The sequence below is a fragment of the Megalobrama amblycephala genome, linkage group LG16 (genome assembly GCF_018812025.1).
Source record: "Megalobrama amblycephala isolate DHTTF-2021 linkage group LG16, ASM1881202v1, whole genome shotgun sequence".
NCBI lineage: Eukaryota > Metazoa > Chordata > Actinopteri > Cypriniformes > Xenocyprididae > Megalobrama > Megalobrama amblycephala.
Window position 1 is genome coordinate 7,052,919 of NC_063059.1, and position 16,814 is coordinate 7,069,732.

A 16,814-nucleotide genomic window follows, 5' to 3' on the forward strand; every position below is an offset into this window, starting at 1 on the left:
AGAAGTGAGCTGATAAATTTCTCTTCCAGGTGTGGGAAGATATCCAGGCAGTCCACGCTGTGACACTAAGGAAGGCGATGTGGCTTCAGAAGATGTGCAAAGTTGCATTGGATCCGGGTGGAGCGGAGCAGTGACACCTGGAGACATGGTGGCAAAGTGCACCTGAGACCTTGGTTGGGGACTGCTGAACTGTGTGGGTGTAGATTGGAAGTTGGGAACATGAGTTGGAAGTCTGGGTTGTGGAGGCGGCCAGACCGGAGTTGCTATGTCTGGCGGATCAATGACCACAGAAGCTGATGGAGAAAGTGGGGTAGTGGCCATTTTGTAGTGTGTGTAAAATCAGTAAATCAGTAATGTAATGCAAAAAGAAAAATAAAATCAGTGAATGATGTCTAATATGTATGGGCCAATTCCTTTGCAACAGGGGCACCAAAACAACAAAGCAAAACAAATTACAATATTTTTTTAAAGGATGGCAGAAGGTATACAACAACAGTTACGTTCAGCACAAAGATTGACCCAGTAAATGCTTATTTTATCACCAGCAAAGTTTTTTTTTTTTTTTTTTTTTTTTTTTTTTCACAAACACTTCAGCAAGAAAATAACATGAAATACAATTCAAAATAGAAATGCAAGTAAAGGCAAAGGGAAAAAAAACAAAAACAAATGTTTGAATCCTCCGAGTTCGATCAAGTAAAGTGTGGCAGGGGGGGCGTGGTTCAGCGGAGTCTGCAGCGGGAGAGAGAGGGAGGAGACGCGCGGTGTCTGAGTGGATTAGACGCAAATATTAAACACCTGTCTCTTGTTTCAGTAATTGGCGTGGAGAGAGTATTTAACGCCAGGAGAAACAGGAGCCGGCGAGAGAGAGAAGGACTACTGGCTGTTTCCCCACTCCTGGATGTCTGTCTGCTGCTGGAGTGAAGTCTGACGATTAAGTTGATTGTTTTTGGTGCCTGTTTGCACTGTTTTTGTGACTTTATTATTTTGGTGTCAATAAACAGCCAGTAGTCACCTGCCGACCCTGTCCTCTTCCCTCCTTACTTACGAACATTGTTACATAAAGTCTCTTTGAATTTAAGGTTTTAGGTCCCTGTTCGGGCGCCACTTCTGTAACGGTGGCGACACCCAGCTGTACACTTTAAACCTCAAATATATTTTTTTGTTCGGGCGCCAGACAGCAAAGACTGTCAAATTTAAATATTTCCCCAGATAGCTCTAAAGCCACCAGTTACAATAAACAAACTCCAATTCTCAAGTTAATTTCATTTAATTATATAAAGAAGAGAGAAAGAAAAAAAAAGAAAAGAAAAAAAAAACAAATAAATAATAATAATAATAATAATAATAAACACCGACATGGTGACAAATTTGCATAGAAAGGAGCAACAATGTTCATCTGAGTCCGGTAAAGAGAAACAGCTTAAATACAATGTTAACTCAGTTTTGAATAGTTGTGACTATCAAGCACGTAGAGTTTCTCTTCTTTCAGTCACTCACAAATCATACGATATGACAGTACAATGAAAGTTCCAAAACATGTCACCAGATAAGAACATTTCTTTCCACATCCGCATGCCCAAAACTGTATTTTCCCACATGTAAAGAAAAGAAAATTACGTCATTAAACAAAACGTAATGAGCATTTACCAAAACAAATATATCTTCAAAATAAACTGATGCAAAAAGAGGGAAAAACAAAGAAACAAACGCTTTAAATATAAAAAGGGATGCATGAATTAATGTGCGCGCATTTGATTGAACGTGTGTGTGTGTGTGTGTGTGTGTGTGTGTGTGTGTGTTTGTCTAGAGAGCAAGCGGGAAGTCACTGACCAGGTTTGAGCAGATTTCAGGTTCAAATGATGAGTGCGAAGAGAACAATGAGGCGTCTAATCGACAGGAATCCATCCATATCAGCTGTGCCAACACACATAAACTGAAGCGGAATTGCATGATACTTGTACAATCGATCATTTCTTCTCTCAAACTCACTAGAGCATGTCCAAAACAACAGGCCGGAACCACCCGTCACGTACGTCACTCATTGCCTCACACGTCATCGCGTTACCTTCCGTGCAGGATACCAGGAACAACGCCTCCTAGGTGCACTATTTTCCTCTTTTTATATGCTGCGCTCCTTATTAACATGCCTCCATTACAGGAAAACGAAAACAGGATTACCCGCTGCTCTGCTACAAACTCATTATGATTTCAGCTAAATCAAAATCCAAATAAAGATTAAACATGTAGAATTTGTGAGATATTTTACATAATCACTGAGAAACATGTGAAAAAGCCTCCTTCATTGTTTCATTCAATCACACTTCTGAGAAAGTGATAGAAAATATGTCTGCTTAGAAAAAGGAAAACTGCTTTTAGAACATTTAGACATTTAGACAATTACCATGATAATAATAATAAAACATTTTATTTATATTCTGCCTTTCAATGATCCAAGGACGCTTTACATAAAGTTGATAGATAACATGAACACAAATGTATACAAGTATATAGTCAGTATACAACACATGATCAACCAGATGGAGCAGACAGAGATAGTATAATATACAAGAGAAGTTACAAGTTATATAAGTCTGTGAACTGTGAAAAAAAGCACGATAATCTGGCTCATCTTGTTCCAAACATGTTCTGATTCTGCTCTTGATTTGTTGATAAGATTTGTAAACTTCCTTTCTTAAAGTTCATGAGTTGCCAGAAGTGGCAGGGTATTTTTTTTTTTAATTGATCATTATGTAAAAGTTTATAATAAACATTAATAATCTGTATATGTCACAGTTCCAGTCATTCCCGGACTCCATTTCCCATGATCCTCCCTGGTTCACACCTGCACTCACTCCACCACTCAGCCATCACCCACACCTGCAAGTCATCTCCTCATCACCACAGCTCAGCTCAGTCCACTCTCACTCACTTCAGTTCACTGTCTGTTCTCGTTCTGCAAAAGGACCCTAATGTTATCTCCAACGTCTCCTTTGTCTCCTTTGTTCCCTGTGTTCCTGTAGGTTTTGTGAGTATGTGTCTCCCATTTATCATTTCTGCAACTCTAAGGACTGTATCCATCAACCCAGTATCACCAGCACAAGACTTCATCTGCAATCTCGCTCACCTGCTTCACTGTTTGTTTCTGCTGTTGTCCAATAAACACCACCTACCAGTTTCCTGTTGTCTCCAATATCCTCTGTCCTGTAACAGTATAATTACTGTACATTTTAGTTGTGCATGATATCTTGCTCATTTTATGGTTGATATTTGTATTCCTTATGCCTCTTTATTTTATAAAATTGGTCTATGTACTTGCATCGAAAATAAGTAAAATGTTCTTATGTTGTTGTTTTATTGAAAAACACATTTTCTTCTACTGAGGTTGGATACCGGTAAGGTTAGGATCTGGTTTGGTGGTATTGGTAGTTAAACCTGGGTGAGTTAAGAGGTAGGGGAAGGGTCAATAATGTATTTATTGATATGCTTATATGCAGGATTTTTTTTTATAAAATAAAAACATGTATACAATAAGTGCATTCTATCAAATGATTAATTTAAATATTAGTATGGTAGTTAAAGACACCTAATATAAAGTGCTCTCAAGTTACATTATTTTAAACCTGATGGAGTCAGCGATCAGTGTGTTTGAGTCTGTCTGTGTATAATTGTAACTGTTGACATCAATGACAGTGAAGAACAGTTTGCAAGTCTACACAAAACTACTGTTTTATTTCACATGGCACAAAATATAATAGCCTAATTATTTCGAGCTCCTCACAGATCATTAATCTTAAAATACATGTGCAGCTAAAAGTGGTTTTAGTTTCAGTTTTAATCAGTTCCATCTATTATTCATTGATGTTCTGTGAAAACAATGCAAGACAACAATGATGTCCTCACATGTTACACGTCTTTAAATGTTTAGCTTTGAAAAGAAGGATGATATGGTTTTGTATGAGGAAGATTCTCAAGGAAGGAACTTAATTAAAAACACTGCAGCTTGCTGGAAATAATTGAGTTTCTGTCACCAGTGGAGACGCCAAACTTTACATATCTTTATTTACTGTCATAATGTTCCAGCTTCTGCTCATTCTGTACATCAAAATTAACAGTTTGACTTTAAACAAAGCTAATCAGAATGTAATTCCCCCCCCCCCCCCCCATCAAAGTCATTTTATACTGTTGACAATGGTCACGTATCTGTAAAATTGCAAAATCCTTTTGTCTCCCCTAAAAATCTTTTTGAATCTTACCCTCTATGGGACTAATTTTGAAATCACAGTTAGAAAAAAATCAATTACCTTATAATTTACATATATTTAAGGCTAAAATCGTTTTCCAAAATTAATTTCCTGCATCGGACATTTGATCTTTTTTGAGGATTTCATCATTTATAACTGACATTGTCCTATTAGGGTAAGTTATTTTTGGCAAATTTTCTGAAACTTCACACTCATTCAAATGCATTTATCTGATAAGTAGTGAAAAGGTCTAAGTGTTTCAAAAAACATTAAAAAGCTTTAATAATGTTCCATTTAATCTTGTGCTACCATATTTCATTTGGAACTTGCATGTGAAAATGTCAAAAAAATTGACACAAATTCAGATGCAACTTCACTATCTGGAAAATAGTGAAACCTTATCTTATTGATTCAAAAAAACCTAAAACAATCTTTAACATTTTTTTCTTTCCTGTACAAATCAATGATTGTAGCACAAGTGAAAATCAACAAGACTCTTCTTTTTCAGTGTAGCCCACACTTTCCACATGAAGCTCGATTTTGACCTGTTTAGTCATCATTTTAGGAGCATTTGTTTGTCAGTGCAGTGAGGCCAGTAGGCAGTGACATCTTTCCTGACCTCTGGTTGTAGTATGGATCACATCTTCCAAACTGGCATAGGAAAATGTACCAAATATCTTGACTTTCACAACAATCTATGGTTTATATTCTTCATCTCTGCCATCACCCTCACTGCTTCTATCCTCCTCCATCTTCAACTTCTTCCTTTCTTACTGCAACCTTATTTTCTGATGCACTGCCATCACTATTATCAATACTTTCTGGAAAATATACAGTTTTTCCTCTCTGTCTTCTGTAAAACTTACTAACATCAACCTAAAACACAAGCAAAAAGACTATTATACTGACGGCCAGTAATGAACAATAGAGCAGCTAGAAAAATCTATCCCCTCAAAGGACTTTGTCATTTATGCATAACACACAGAATTTACAGAATTTATATGTATTTCCTAGTCTAAAATGATCTCACAATGAAGCCTTGGCAGCATGTGACCTACAGTAACACATGCTCATGTCTCCTTCACATCCTTGTTGTCAAAAATGTGAAGCACACGACACATAGATTTTAATTTTATTGGCTGAAGGGGATGTCACAATAACACTAAAGTGTTTTTTTTTTTTTTTTTTAAATATTATTATTGTATTTTAAATGCAATTTTCTCTTTGTCATTTATAAATGACGATACACTATGCCATAAGCTAATTTTATAAATCTGAAAAACAGAGTATTACTAAGTCATCCACTTACAGTAGAATAACAGACAGTCATAAAAGTTGAGCTCATAAAAGTTCAGCTAAATCTGTTAGCAATCAGAATTATTTAGCATTACATAAGACAGCATGACTTGTGCTGTGATTTAAATTTTAGTGACTGTCTGAATAAGAATATGGAACATGTTTGTCACATTCTAATGGAACCTTTTCAACAGGTTTCACTCCAGTTTGTATCTGGATCTCTTTGGCTTCTGAATGATACAAGACATCACACAGGTTTCAGCACCATGGATAGAGAAATTAAACAGATTGATCTGTGTCATCTGGACATGTATACAAAAGTAAATACCAAAGTCAATTTTCAACATCAACATCATGTGATCAGAAGGAATTTTTGTGGCTTTATCAAGTATGTTTGGTGTTGAGAGAACATCATCTGCATTTCATTACCTTTGGCAAATAATTTGTCTGTACAGGTGAGAACATCTGATAACCAAATATTGCAACATTGTTGTCTGTCATTTGTTCCTGTGAAAGTGGAACTTTTTTTTTTTAAATTGCAAATTAAATATAAATTTTAAAACTACTTACATTAAAGCAAAACATTTCATTTTGTTTGTAGTACTGTATGTGGATTATGGTAATTTAAGTTCAGACAAATGATTACACTCCTCATTTCAATTTATTGTATTCATTTCATTTTATTGAAAATTTGTCAATATTTGTATAAAACCGTAACATGTAACATGAAGCTAAAAAAAAAAGACAGTAACATAACAGACAGGTCACTGGAACCCAGACTGACACAAGACAAAATGTCATAAACAAAATATCATCAAAGACCAACTGTAATACAGATTAATGATTAAAATCTGCTTTTGCCTCCTTTGAAGGGTAAATGCTCAGACCGGCGCTCTAGTTGGAAGTGATAGTCTTGTCGATCCAGGAGCGCAGTTGGGAGATGCGGGCGTATACTACTGGGTAAGCAGTGCTACAAATGCTGGTGCCCCAGGACACAGACCCCACCAGACTCCAGACTCCGTTACTCTCACACACCAGAGGACCACCAGAATCACCCTGTGGGAAACACACAGACACAAACACACATTTGAGATTGAAACAGCAGCAACATTGATATGGGAATGTTTTTGTCTTGATCCGTCTTCATATACCTGGCAAGATGAGGATCCAGAGGCTCCAGCACAGATCATGGCATCAGTGATTCTGCTCTGACCCCAGATCTGCCTGCACACAGCAGGACTCATGATGGGCAGACCTGTCTGCTGCAGGATCATAGGACTCGCTGAAAAAAGAGAAAGAAACATCAGAAAGGCTGTTCAAATTCATGTGAAGGGAAAAAAAAATAATTATATACAAGAGTATTTTTTACAATTTGTCCATGTCTAACAGGCAGCTTACATGTGATGGCAGTTCTGCCCCATCCTGTGGTGAAGCAGCGGGTTCCAGGCAGGATGTTGATGGTTGATGGAGCCAGACATACAGGAGAGATACGGGGAGTGAAGACAACTGGAGACGCAAGTTTCAACAACGCAATGTCATTGGTGAATGTGGTGCTGCTGTAGAGCGGATGGGTGATGACCTGCACATTCAGAAAGGACCAAAAAAGATGGATGGTTACTGGTGGAAGCTGAAGGTAATTTAATATAGAAGCATATTTTATTCTTCTTGTCATCTTAACTCTTTTATGCATGTTTTCCTTCTTCCCTTCAGCATGAATGGTCATTTGGGAATATGGTACAGTTATTTTCTTTCCTATGCTCAATTTTAAATGCATAAATCTATTTAAACTATCATGTAGATGACTTCAAAGCTGGACCAAAAGCTGAACTAGAGATAATTTGACTAATACCTATTTCCCCACTTAATTCAATTTAACAGCTAGAGAAACTTCTTGTTTGGAAAAACTTTCAAACAACGAGTTATTTAAAATGATAATAATGGATTCATAATGAACATTCATAATGCATATTATTTGTATTGTTTTTATTGTTCTCTTCCAGTGATCTCTTGTTTTATTATTGTCAAGTTAAGTGAAGTCACCATTATTTATATAGCACTTCATGTAATATTGATCACAGTCATAAACAGAAAAATAATTGAATCAATGATGCAAACTTCATCCAATATAAGACAAATTCAAATTCTGCTGTAAATCAGCTCTAAAAAGACAATAGTGTCTTTATTCAGCTCAAGTCAGTTCAGTGTTGATTCAGTTCAATTCAGTTGTGTGAAAAAGCAGAAATTAAGCAACAATTAAAAAGTGTTCAGTTATTGAACACTTAAATATATGAGTTGATCTCCCATTTTGATATTAATTTCTGAAATCATTCAACATTTTTACCTTGGAAACAAGTTTGACCTGGATGGGTTCAACATTGGAGCCACGATCATGTTCTCCAAGAATGACACGATGATAGCCGACGCTAAAAAGAGAGAGATAAAGACAAAACTAACTGTAAAAAGACAAGAGCAACAGCATCTATTAAACGCTATTTTATGTAACGTTTGTCAGATTGAAGACTCTTACGTGACAGCGCAGTGAGCAGCAGTGAGAACCCAGTTCTGGTTGATCAGGGATCCACCGCAGAAGTGGAATCCGTTGGGTAGCTGTTTCAGAGGTAAAAGCATTGAAAACATGACATATACTCTTTGAACAAATCAAGCAAATGCATGATAAAAGCTGGCCAATACACAGTTACCTGGAGAGAGACCTGCCAGGGCCAAGAACCAGAGATGGCATTCTGTCCGTTCACAATCCTGCTGCCAATCGTCTGTGGCTTAATCGCCGGCACTCCACAACCTGTTGATGAAGAACAGAAGTTCATGACACAAGAATGAAGCTCTTTATTTAGGTTTTGTAATTTGTAAATATATATATATATATATATATATATATATATATATATATATATATATATATTCACCCATCAATTTTCTTGCAAACTTCTAAAGAAGACACTTACCCAGAGCAGAGGCCACCAGGGCAAGGCAGGTGATGGTGAAGATCATGATGAGCTTGTGATGTCTCACTGTTGTATCTGTAGGTGCTCTCTCTTGCTTTTATATCATTTACAGCAGCTGCTAAATCTGGGAAGTGATCGAGGTCCATCCCAGCAGCTCAAATGACCTGAGAGCTGAGGAATGTTGACATCTGTTATCGCTGGAGACAATCTGCATCTGCACCTGAAGGTGTTTATGACGACTGTTCCTTTGAAAAGCATCATACTTCCTCTGTCATTGTTGTGAAATTTTTTTGATGGGAAAGAGTTTTTGTGGATGTTTGTTGTGAGCTTTTCTTTATTGAATGTAAAGTGTCTCCGTAAGTGAAGTGAATAATAAAAATAGTATTTACTCACAGTAAATTAATATGAAGTTTTTGACCGGTTACAAATTCCTTAATCAACCTGGCAAGACATTTAAGGCAGTGATGCTGAAGAGAAAGAAAGTAAAATTGTGTGATTACGTCACACTGTGATTAGATCAGCTGTTAGAACTGAGAGGAAGTCAAACTAAAAATTCTTATTGTTCATCAACCGGTTGAATAAGTTTCAAGTCATCACAGTTACCGGAGAGAGTTGTGCAACTGTGTGTTTCTCTGCAACTTCCCTTACATTTACTTGGAAAATATTATATTAAACTCTCTGCTGATAATAATAATAATAATAATAATAATAATTGTCACATACGTTTAATACAGTAATGGCAATTTTTATTTATCCATGTTTTTTTGTTTTTTTTTGTTTTTTCATTTCTTTCTTTATTGGTATGTTTGTTTGTTTGTTTATTTATTTGTCTTGTTTTAAAAACAGAATAATTGTTGGCAAGTTGCATTTGTGAAGTTAATAAACGTAATTTCGGGAGGAGTACGTCCATCTAATCTTCCAATTGATACCAAGGTATAAAACCAGCATCTTACCTCTTCCTGTTGTTAGTTCTTTCGGCATCCCTCCTCCTCCCCTTCTCCTCCTTTTGTACTATTTTTTGCCTATTATAGGGGGCAATCGGAGCTCGAGTAGAACATCCTTTCCAAGCCCCTCTATAGCAGACAGCAAGCCAAATCTCTTTACTACTTACGCTAAGATTATATGGGCACATGAACTCATGAAATAGGTCATTTTGTACTGATCATTGATATGTATCACATCTATTGGCTCTCTGTCCACTGGCAATACTTATATTATACTTATTTTGGTTATACTTCGCTATACAGTATTTATGACTGGAAGATAAAGCCAGTTTGCTTTAGTCAGTAAGACTCTGATGGTAATGGAATTTATCACTAATAACTAAATGCAACTGAAGTGCTTTATAAGAGTTCAGATTTGTGAAACTCATTATTTCAGCTAAATCAAATTCCAAATGAAGCCTAAACATATAGAATATGTGAGATGTTTTACATAACCCCTGAGAAATGTGAAAAAGCCTCCTTCGTTGTTTCATTCAATCACACTTCTGAAAAATTGACAGAAAATATGTCTGCTTAGAAAAAGGAAAACTGCTTTTAAAACATTAATACAATTACCAGAACTGTGGGGGGAAACAAAAAAAACAAAAAACAAAAAAAACAGCAAGATAATCTGGCTCATCTTGTTCCAAACACGTTCTAATTCTTGTTTTGATTTGTTGCTAAGATTTGTAAACTTGATCCTTATGTAAAAGTTTATAATAAACATTAATAATCTGTATAATTACTGTACAGTCTAGTTGTGCATGATATCTTGCTCATTTTATGGCTGATTTTGTATTCCTTATGCCTCTTTGTATTTTATTAAAATTTGATCACACTTTATATTACGTGTCTTTAACTACTATGTACTTACATCAGAAATAAGTACTTATTATTTTCATGTTGTATTGCAAAACACATTTTCTTCTACTGAGGTTGGATATTACAAACAAACAAACAAAAACAAAACAAAACAAACAAACAAACAAACAAAAAAACATTAAAAAGCTTTAATAAGATTCCATTTCATCTTGTGCTACCATATTTCATTTGGAACTTGCATGTGAAAATGTCAAAAACTTGACACAAATTCAGATGCAACTTCACTGGCTGGAAAATAGTGAAACCTTATCTTAGTGATTCAAAAAAACCTAAAACAATCTTTAACATTTTTTTTTTCTTTCTTGTCCAAATCAATGATTATAGCACAAGTGAAAATCAACAAGACTCTTCTTTTTCAGTGTAGCCCACACTTTCCACATGAAGCTCGATTTTGACCTGTTTAGTCATCATTTTAGGAGCATTTGTTTGTCAGTGCAGTGAGGCCAGTAGGCAGTGACATCTTTCCTGACCTCTGGATCACATCTTCCAAACTGGCATAGGAAAATGTACCAAATATCTTGACTTTCACAACAATCTATGGCTTATATTCTTCATCTCTGCCATCACCCTCACTGCTTCTATCCTCCTCCATCTTCAACTTCTTCCTTTCTTATTACAACCTTATTTTCTGATGCACTGCCATCACTATCATCAATACTTTCTGGAAAAGGTACAGCGTTTCCTCTCTGTCTTCTATAAAACTTACTAACATCAACCTAAAACACAAGCGAAAAGACTATTATACTGACGGCCAGTAATGAACAATAGAGCAGCTATATAGAAACAAATCTATCCCCTCAAATGACTTTGTCATTTATGCATAACACAGAATTTTTGGAATTTGAGTTAATGAATTTACAAAATGTGCATTACAAATGATCAAAAACTTTAGAAAACACATTTGGATGAAGAATTGAATTTATATGTATTTCCTAGTCTAAAATGTTCTCACAATGAAGCCTTGGCAGCATGTGACCTACAGTAACACGTGCTCATGTCTCCTTCACATCCTTGTTGTCAAAAATGTGAAGCACACGACACATATATTTTAATTTTATTGGCTGAAGGGGATGTCACAATAAAACTAAAGTGTTTTTTTTTTTTTTTTTTTTTTTTTTAAATATTATTATTGTATTTTAAATGCAATTTTCTCTTTGTCATTTATAAATGACGATACACTATGCCATAAGCTAATTTTATAAATCTGAAAAACAGAGTATTACTAAGTCATCCACTAACAGTAGAATAACAGACAGTCATAAAAGTTGAGCTCATAAAAGTTCAGCTAAATCTGTTAGCAATCAGAATTATTTAGCATTACATAAGACAGCATGACTTGTGCTGTGATTTAAATTTTAGTGACTGTCTGAATAAGAATATGGAACATGTTTGTCACATTCTAATGGAACCTTTTCAACAGGTTTCTCTCCAGTTTATATCTGGATCTCTTTGGCTTCTGAATGATACAAGACATCACACAGGTTTCAGCACCATGGATAGAGAAATTAAACTGATTGATCTGTGTCATCTGGACATGTATACAAAAGTAAATACCAAAGTAAATTTTCAACATCAACATCATGTGATCAGAAGGAATTTTTGTGGCTTTATCAAGTATGTTTGGTGGTGAGAGAACATCATCTGCATTTCATTACCTTTGGCAAATAATTTGTCTGTACAGGTGAGAACATCTGATAACCAAATATTGCAACATTGTTGTCTGTCATTTGTTCCTTGTTGTTTTTTTTTTGTTTTGTTTTTTTTTTAATTGCAAATTAAATATATATTTTAAAACTACTTACATTAAATGAAAACATTTAATTTTGTTTGCAGTACTGTATGTGGATTATGGAAATTTATGTTTTAAATTCAGACAAATGATTACACTCCTCATTTCAATTTATTGTATTAATTTCATTTTATTGCAAATTTGTCAATATTTGTATAAAACCGTAACATGTAACATGAAGCTAAAAAAAAAAACAGTCACATAACAGACAGGTCACTGGAGCCCAGACTGACACAAGACAAAAAGTCATAAACAAAATACCATCAAAGACCAACTGTAATACAGATTAATGATTAAAATCTGCTTTTGCCTCCTTTGAAGGGTAAATGCTCAGACCGGCGCTCTAGTTGGAAGCGATAGTCTTGTCGATCCAGGAGCGCAGTTGGGAGATGCGGGCGTATACTACTGGGTAAGCAGTGCTACAAATGCTGGTGCCCCAGGACACAGACCCCACCAGACTCCAGACTCCGTTACTCTCACACACCAGAGGACCACCAGAATCACCCTGTGGGAAACACACAGACACAAACACACATTTGAGATTGAAACAGCAGCAACATTGATATGGGAATGTTTTTGTCTTGGTCCGTCTTCATATACCTGGCAAGATGAGGATCCAGAGGCTCCAGCACAGATCATGGCATCAGTGATTCTGCTCTGACCCCAGATCTGCCTGCACACAGCAGGACTCATGATGGGTAGACCTGTCTGCTGCAGGATTGGAAGACTCGCTGACAAAAGAGAAGGAAACATCAGAAAGGCTGTTCAAATTCATGTGAAGGGAAAAAAAATAATAATATACAAGAGTAATTTTTACAATTTGTCCATGTCTAACAGGCAGCTTACATGTGATGGCAGTTCTGCCCCATCCAGTGGTGAAGCAGCGGGTTCCAGGCAGGATGTTGATGGTTGATGGAGCCAGACATACAGGAGAGATACGGGGAGTGAAGACAACTGGAGACGCAAGTTTCAACAACGCAATGTCATTGGTGAATGTGGTGCTGCTGTAGAGCGGATGGGTGATGACCTGCACATTCAGAAAGGACCAAAAAAAGATGGACGGTTACTGGTGGAAGCTGAAGGTAATTTAATATAGAAGCATGTTTTATTTCTTCTTGTCATCTTAACCCTTTTATGCATTTTTTCCTTCTTCCCTTCAGCATGAATGGTCATTTGGGGATATGGTACAGTTATTTTCTTCCTATGCTCAATTTTAAATGAATAAATCTATTTAAACTATCATGTAGATGACTTCAAATCTGACAGACATGGACCAAAGGCTGAACTAGAGATAATTTGACTAATACCTATTTCCCCACTTAATTCAGTTTAACAGCTAGAGAAACTTCTTGTTTGGATAAACTTTCAAACAACGAGTTATTTAAAATGATAATAATGGATTCATAATGAACATTCATAATGCATATTATTTGTATTGTTTTTATTGTTCTCTTCCAGTGATCTCTTGTTTTATTGTTGACAAGTTAAGTGAAGTCATCATTATTTATATAGCACTTCATATAATATTGATCACAGTCATAAACAGAAAAATAACTGAATCAATGATGCAAACTTCATCCAATATAAGACAAATTCAAATTCTGCTGTAAATCAGCTCTAAAAAGACAATAGTGTCATTATTCAGCACAAGTCAGTTCAGTGTTGATTCAGTTCAGTTCATGCTAAAGAAAAAGACAGTAAAATTGTGTGATTACGTCACACTGTGATTAGATCAGCTGTTAGCACTGAGAGGAAGTCAAACTAAAAATTCTTATTGTTCATCAACCGGTTGAATAAGTTGTTTCAAGTCATCACAGTTACTGGAGAGAGTGTTGTGCAACTTTTTCAAATTTTTGTAAAACATTATATTAAACTCTCTACTGAAACAAAATGTCACTTACTTTTAATAGAGTAATGGCAATTTTTATTTATTCTTATGTTTATTGTTTTTCATTTCTTTGTTTATTGCTGTGTTTGTTTATTTATTTGTTTTGTTTTAAGAACAGAATAAATGTTGGTAAGTTGCATTTTTATGTTATTTTGTACTGTTCATTGATATGTATCACATCTATCGGCTCTCTGTCTGCTGGTAATACTTATATTATACTTATTTTGGTTATACTTCGCTATACCAGTATTTATGACTGGAAGATAAAGCCAGTTTGCTTTAGTCAGTAAGACTCACAGTAGGTGGACTGCTGATGGTAATGGAATTTATCACTAATAACTAAATGCAATTGAAGTGCTTTATAAGAGTTCAGATTTGTGAAACTTGTAACGGTGGCGACACCCAGCTGTACACTTTAAACCTCAAATATTTTTTTTTTGTTCGGGCGCCAGACAGCAAAGACTGTCAAATTTAAATATTTCCCCAGAAAGCTCTAAAGCCACCAGTTACAATAAACAAACTCCAATTCTCAAGTTAATTTCATTTAATTATATAAAGAAGAGAGAAAGAAAAGAAAAGAAAAATAAATAAATAAATAAATAATAATAATAATAATAAACACCGACATGGTGACAAATTTGCATAGAAAGGAGCAACAATGTTCATCTGAGTCTGGTAAAGAGAAATAGCTTAAATACAACGTTAACTCAGTTTTGAATAGTTGGTGACTATCAAGCAAGTAGAGTTTCTCTTCTTTCAGTCACTCACAAATCATACGATATGACAGTACAATGAAGGTTCCAAAACATGTCACCAGATAAGAACGTTTCTTTCCACATCCGCATGCCCAAAACTGCATTTTTCCCACATGTAAAAAAAAGAAAATTACATCATTAAACAAAACGTAATGAGCATTTACCAAAACAAATATATCTTCAAAATAAACTGATGCAAAAAGAGGGAAAAACAAAGAAACAAACGCTTTAAATATAAAAAGGGATGCATGAATTAATGTGCGCGCATTTGATTGAACGTGTGTGTGTGTGTGTGTGTGTAGAGAGAGTAAGCGGGAAGTCACTGACCAGGTTTGAGCAGATTTCAGGTTCAAATGATGAGTGCGAAGAGAACAATGAGGCGTCTAATCGACAGGAATCCATCCATATCAGCTGTGCCAACACACATAAACTGGAGCGGAATTGCATGATACTTGTACAATCGATCATTTCTTCTCTCAAACTCACTAGAGCATGTCCAAAACAACAGGCCGGAACCACCCGTCATGTACCCTTGCACCCTTGATCCTTTCAGATTTGTCTCAGAATTGTGTTTAAAACAGTTGTGTGATATGGGAACATTACAGGTTCGGTGGTGAATCTAGCTGAAAACAGCTGCGACCATGTAAAGACATGACGAGGTAAATTGGAAAACGCCAATACACACAACTACAAGCTTGTCAATCCAAAACCACCACCTTTATAGTAATTTACCTTGCAGCTACTACCAGTGAAGAAATATGGTGTTTTGGCAGAAATGTATTTATTAAAAATGTTGCTATTATTAGGCCTACTTATGTTTAATATTGCGGAATATAAATCACTTTCTTTCATAAAGACTGTTTTCGTATTTTCTGTGCTTACAATATTTTATTACACAATCTACAGTTTATTATTTATTTTAGAAACCATATACCCAAGGTAATAAGAAGCATGGTTTTACCTGTGCTCTGTCTACCATGATCTTACAGTTAAAAGGGCAATTAAAGGATAATAACAAAACAGTTCTAAAGCCTGTATCCCATGGGATAAGGACAAAGCTTTTTATTTCTTTAAATATGTTTTATGACATTTTTAATAGTCCTAAGTAAAATGTTATTTCAATGAGAGCATCATGAAAGATAGATATCAGTGTCTTACATAAATTAGGTGTTAACTCTTTAAAAATGTTATTGTTTTAAAGGAGTAGTTCAACCCAAAATGTCTTAATTTACTCACCCTAATGTCATTACAAACATGAATTACTTTCTTTCTGTATAACATGTAAGGCTTAATTTTCCTGCTAAACGAAAACTGAGATCAAGCATCCTGCAATAAAGCAATAAAGTGTATCTGGAGAGAAGATCTTAAAAGAATAGCATAGGACCACCCCCCCCCCCACACACACACACACACACACACACAAACTCTCCTTCCCCCTGACTCAAGTCACTGAAAATTTATATTCTATGTATAATGTAACTTGTGTATCTATTGTTTTTCCCTTTTCATGTGTGGTATCATTTAATTTGTCTCAGTGCGATTGGTAAACTGGTCTCAATTTCACAGCAGTCAATGGTATTATGAAGAAGATTAAAAACTTAGGAAAATTCTGTCCTCTTTTGGGTGGTGCCTTTTGTGAAAACCCATTCCTCTCTCCCCCAAAACAGGTGTTGGTGTAGTAAATATTTACAACCCTTTTGTTCTGGTCTGGTATAAAAGGTAAAGTGCAAAGCAGTCAGGGGGGACCTTCTGTAACCAGAACCCTGGTTACAGAAGGGTTATATACACCATCCCTGTGTATATATGCATTTCTTTGAGTAATCGATGTTATGCATTTATTATTTCTGAATTGGCTTCTAATTGTCTAATTGTAATGTAATTGGCATGATCCATTTTTACTTGACAAATAAAATGTTATATTTGATTTACTCTGGATTCTTCTGAAATCATTATGACCGGTAGATTATTGGAGTCCGTATTTCCACAAATCTGCGTCAGGATGGATTAAAACTAAAGG

General features: G+C 35.5%; 2 protein-coding genes across 2 annotated transcripts; both read right to left on the bottom strand.

The window, feature by feature from the left end:
- Positions 1 to 6,212: 6,212 nt before the first annotated feature.
- Positions 6,213 to 8,659, bottom strand: LOC125249564 (chymotrypsin-like protease CTRL-1). Its single transcript, XM_048161879.1, has 7 exons — positions 8,501 to 8,659; positions 8,237 to 8,337; positions 8,065 to 8,144; positions 7,879 to 7,960; positions 6,936 to 7,116; positions 6,689 to 6,819; positions 6,213 to 6,593 (listed from the first exon to the last, which is right to left on the bottom strand). The coding sequence occupies exons 1-7, from the start codon at positions 8,544 to 8,546 to the stop codon at positions 6,432 to 6,434; spliced, it is 783 nt and encodes a 260-aa protein (XP_048017836.1). The 5' UTR covers positions 8,547 to 8,659; the 3' UTR covers positions 6,213 to 6,431.
- A 3,639-nt stretch (positions 8,660 to 12,298) lies between these two features.
- LOC125248227 (chymotrypsin B-like) lies at positions 12,299 to 15,776 on the bottom strand. Its single transcript, XM_048159956.1, has 4 exons — positions 15,759 to 15,776; positions 13,001 to 13,181; positions 12,755 to 12,885; positions 12,299 to 12,659 (listed from the first exon to the last, which is right to left on the bottom strand). Exons 1-4 carry the CDS (start codon positions 15,774 to 15,776, stop codon positions 12,498 to 12,500), a joined length of 492 nt encoding a protein of 163 aa, XP_048015913.1. The 3' UTR covers positions 12,299 to 12,497.
- Between the last annotated feature and the right edge of the window lie 1,038 nt (positions 15,777 to 16,814).